Genomic DNA, 215 nt, shown 5'->3' on the forward strand with positions numbered 1-215 from the left:
AGCAGCGGGGTGAGGGAGGCGCAGCTCCGCCCCGGGCCCGCTCCCCTAAGCAGGTCGGTGCCGCAGGAGCCCCGGCAGCAGCCCGTGTTCCAGCAGCCGCCCTATGGACCCTGCCACTATGAGATAAAGCAGTTCCTGGAGTGTGCGACCAACCAGAGCGACCTGACCTTGTGCGAGGGCTTCAACGAGGCTCTGAAGCAGTGCAAGTACAGCCA

At 65.6% G+C, this 215-nt stretch overlaps 1 protein-coding gene across 1 annotated transcript in view; it reads left to right on the forward strand.

Annotated features, from left to right (window-relative positions):
* Positions 1–53: 53 nt before the first annotated feature.
* The window catches only part of LOC104531923 (pre-B lymphocyte protein 3-like), a gene marked incomplete at its 5' end in the record, with an annotated part of 5,072 nt that continues 4,910 nt past the window's right edge, over positions 54–215 (forward strand). Inside the window, one exon of the mRNA XM_029087221.1 lies at positions 54–202. Coding sequence (XP_028943054.1) covers positions 54–202 — 149 coding nt within the window. The remainder of the gene's footprint in view (positions 203–215) is intronic.

Source organism: Antrostomus carolinensis, unplaced genomic scaffold (assembly GCF_000700745.2).
Source record: "Antrostomus carolinensis isolate BGI_N321 unplaced genomic scaffold, ASM70074v2 scaffold27111, whole genome shotgun sequence".
NCBI classification, from domain to species: domain Eukaryota; kingdom Metazoa; phylum Chordata; class Aves; order Caprimulgiformes; family Caprimulgidae; genus Antrostomus; species Antrostomus carolinensis.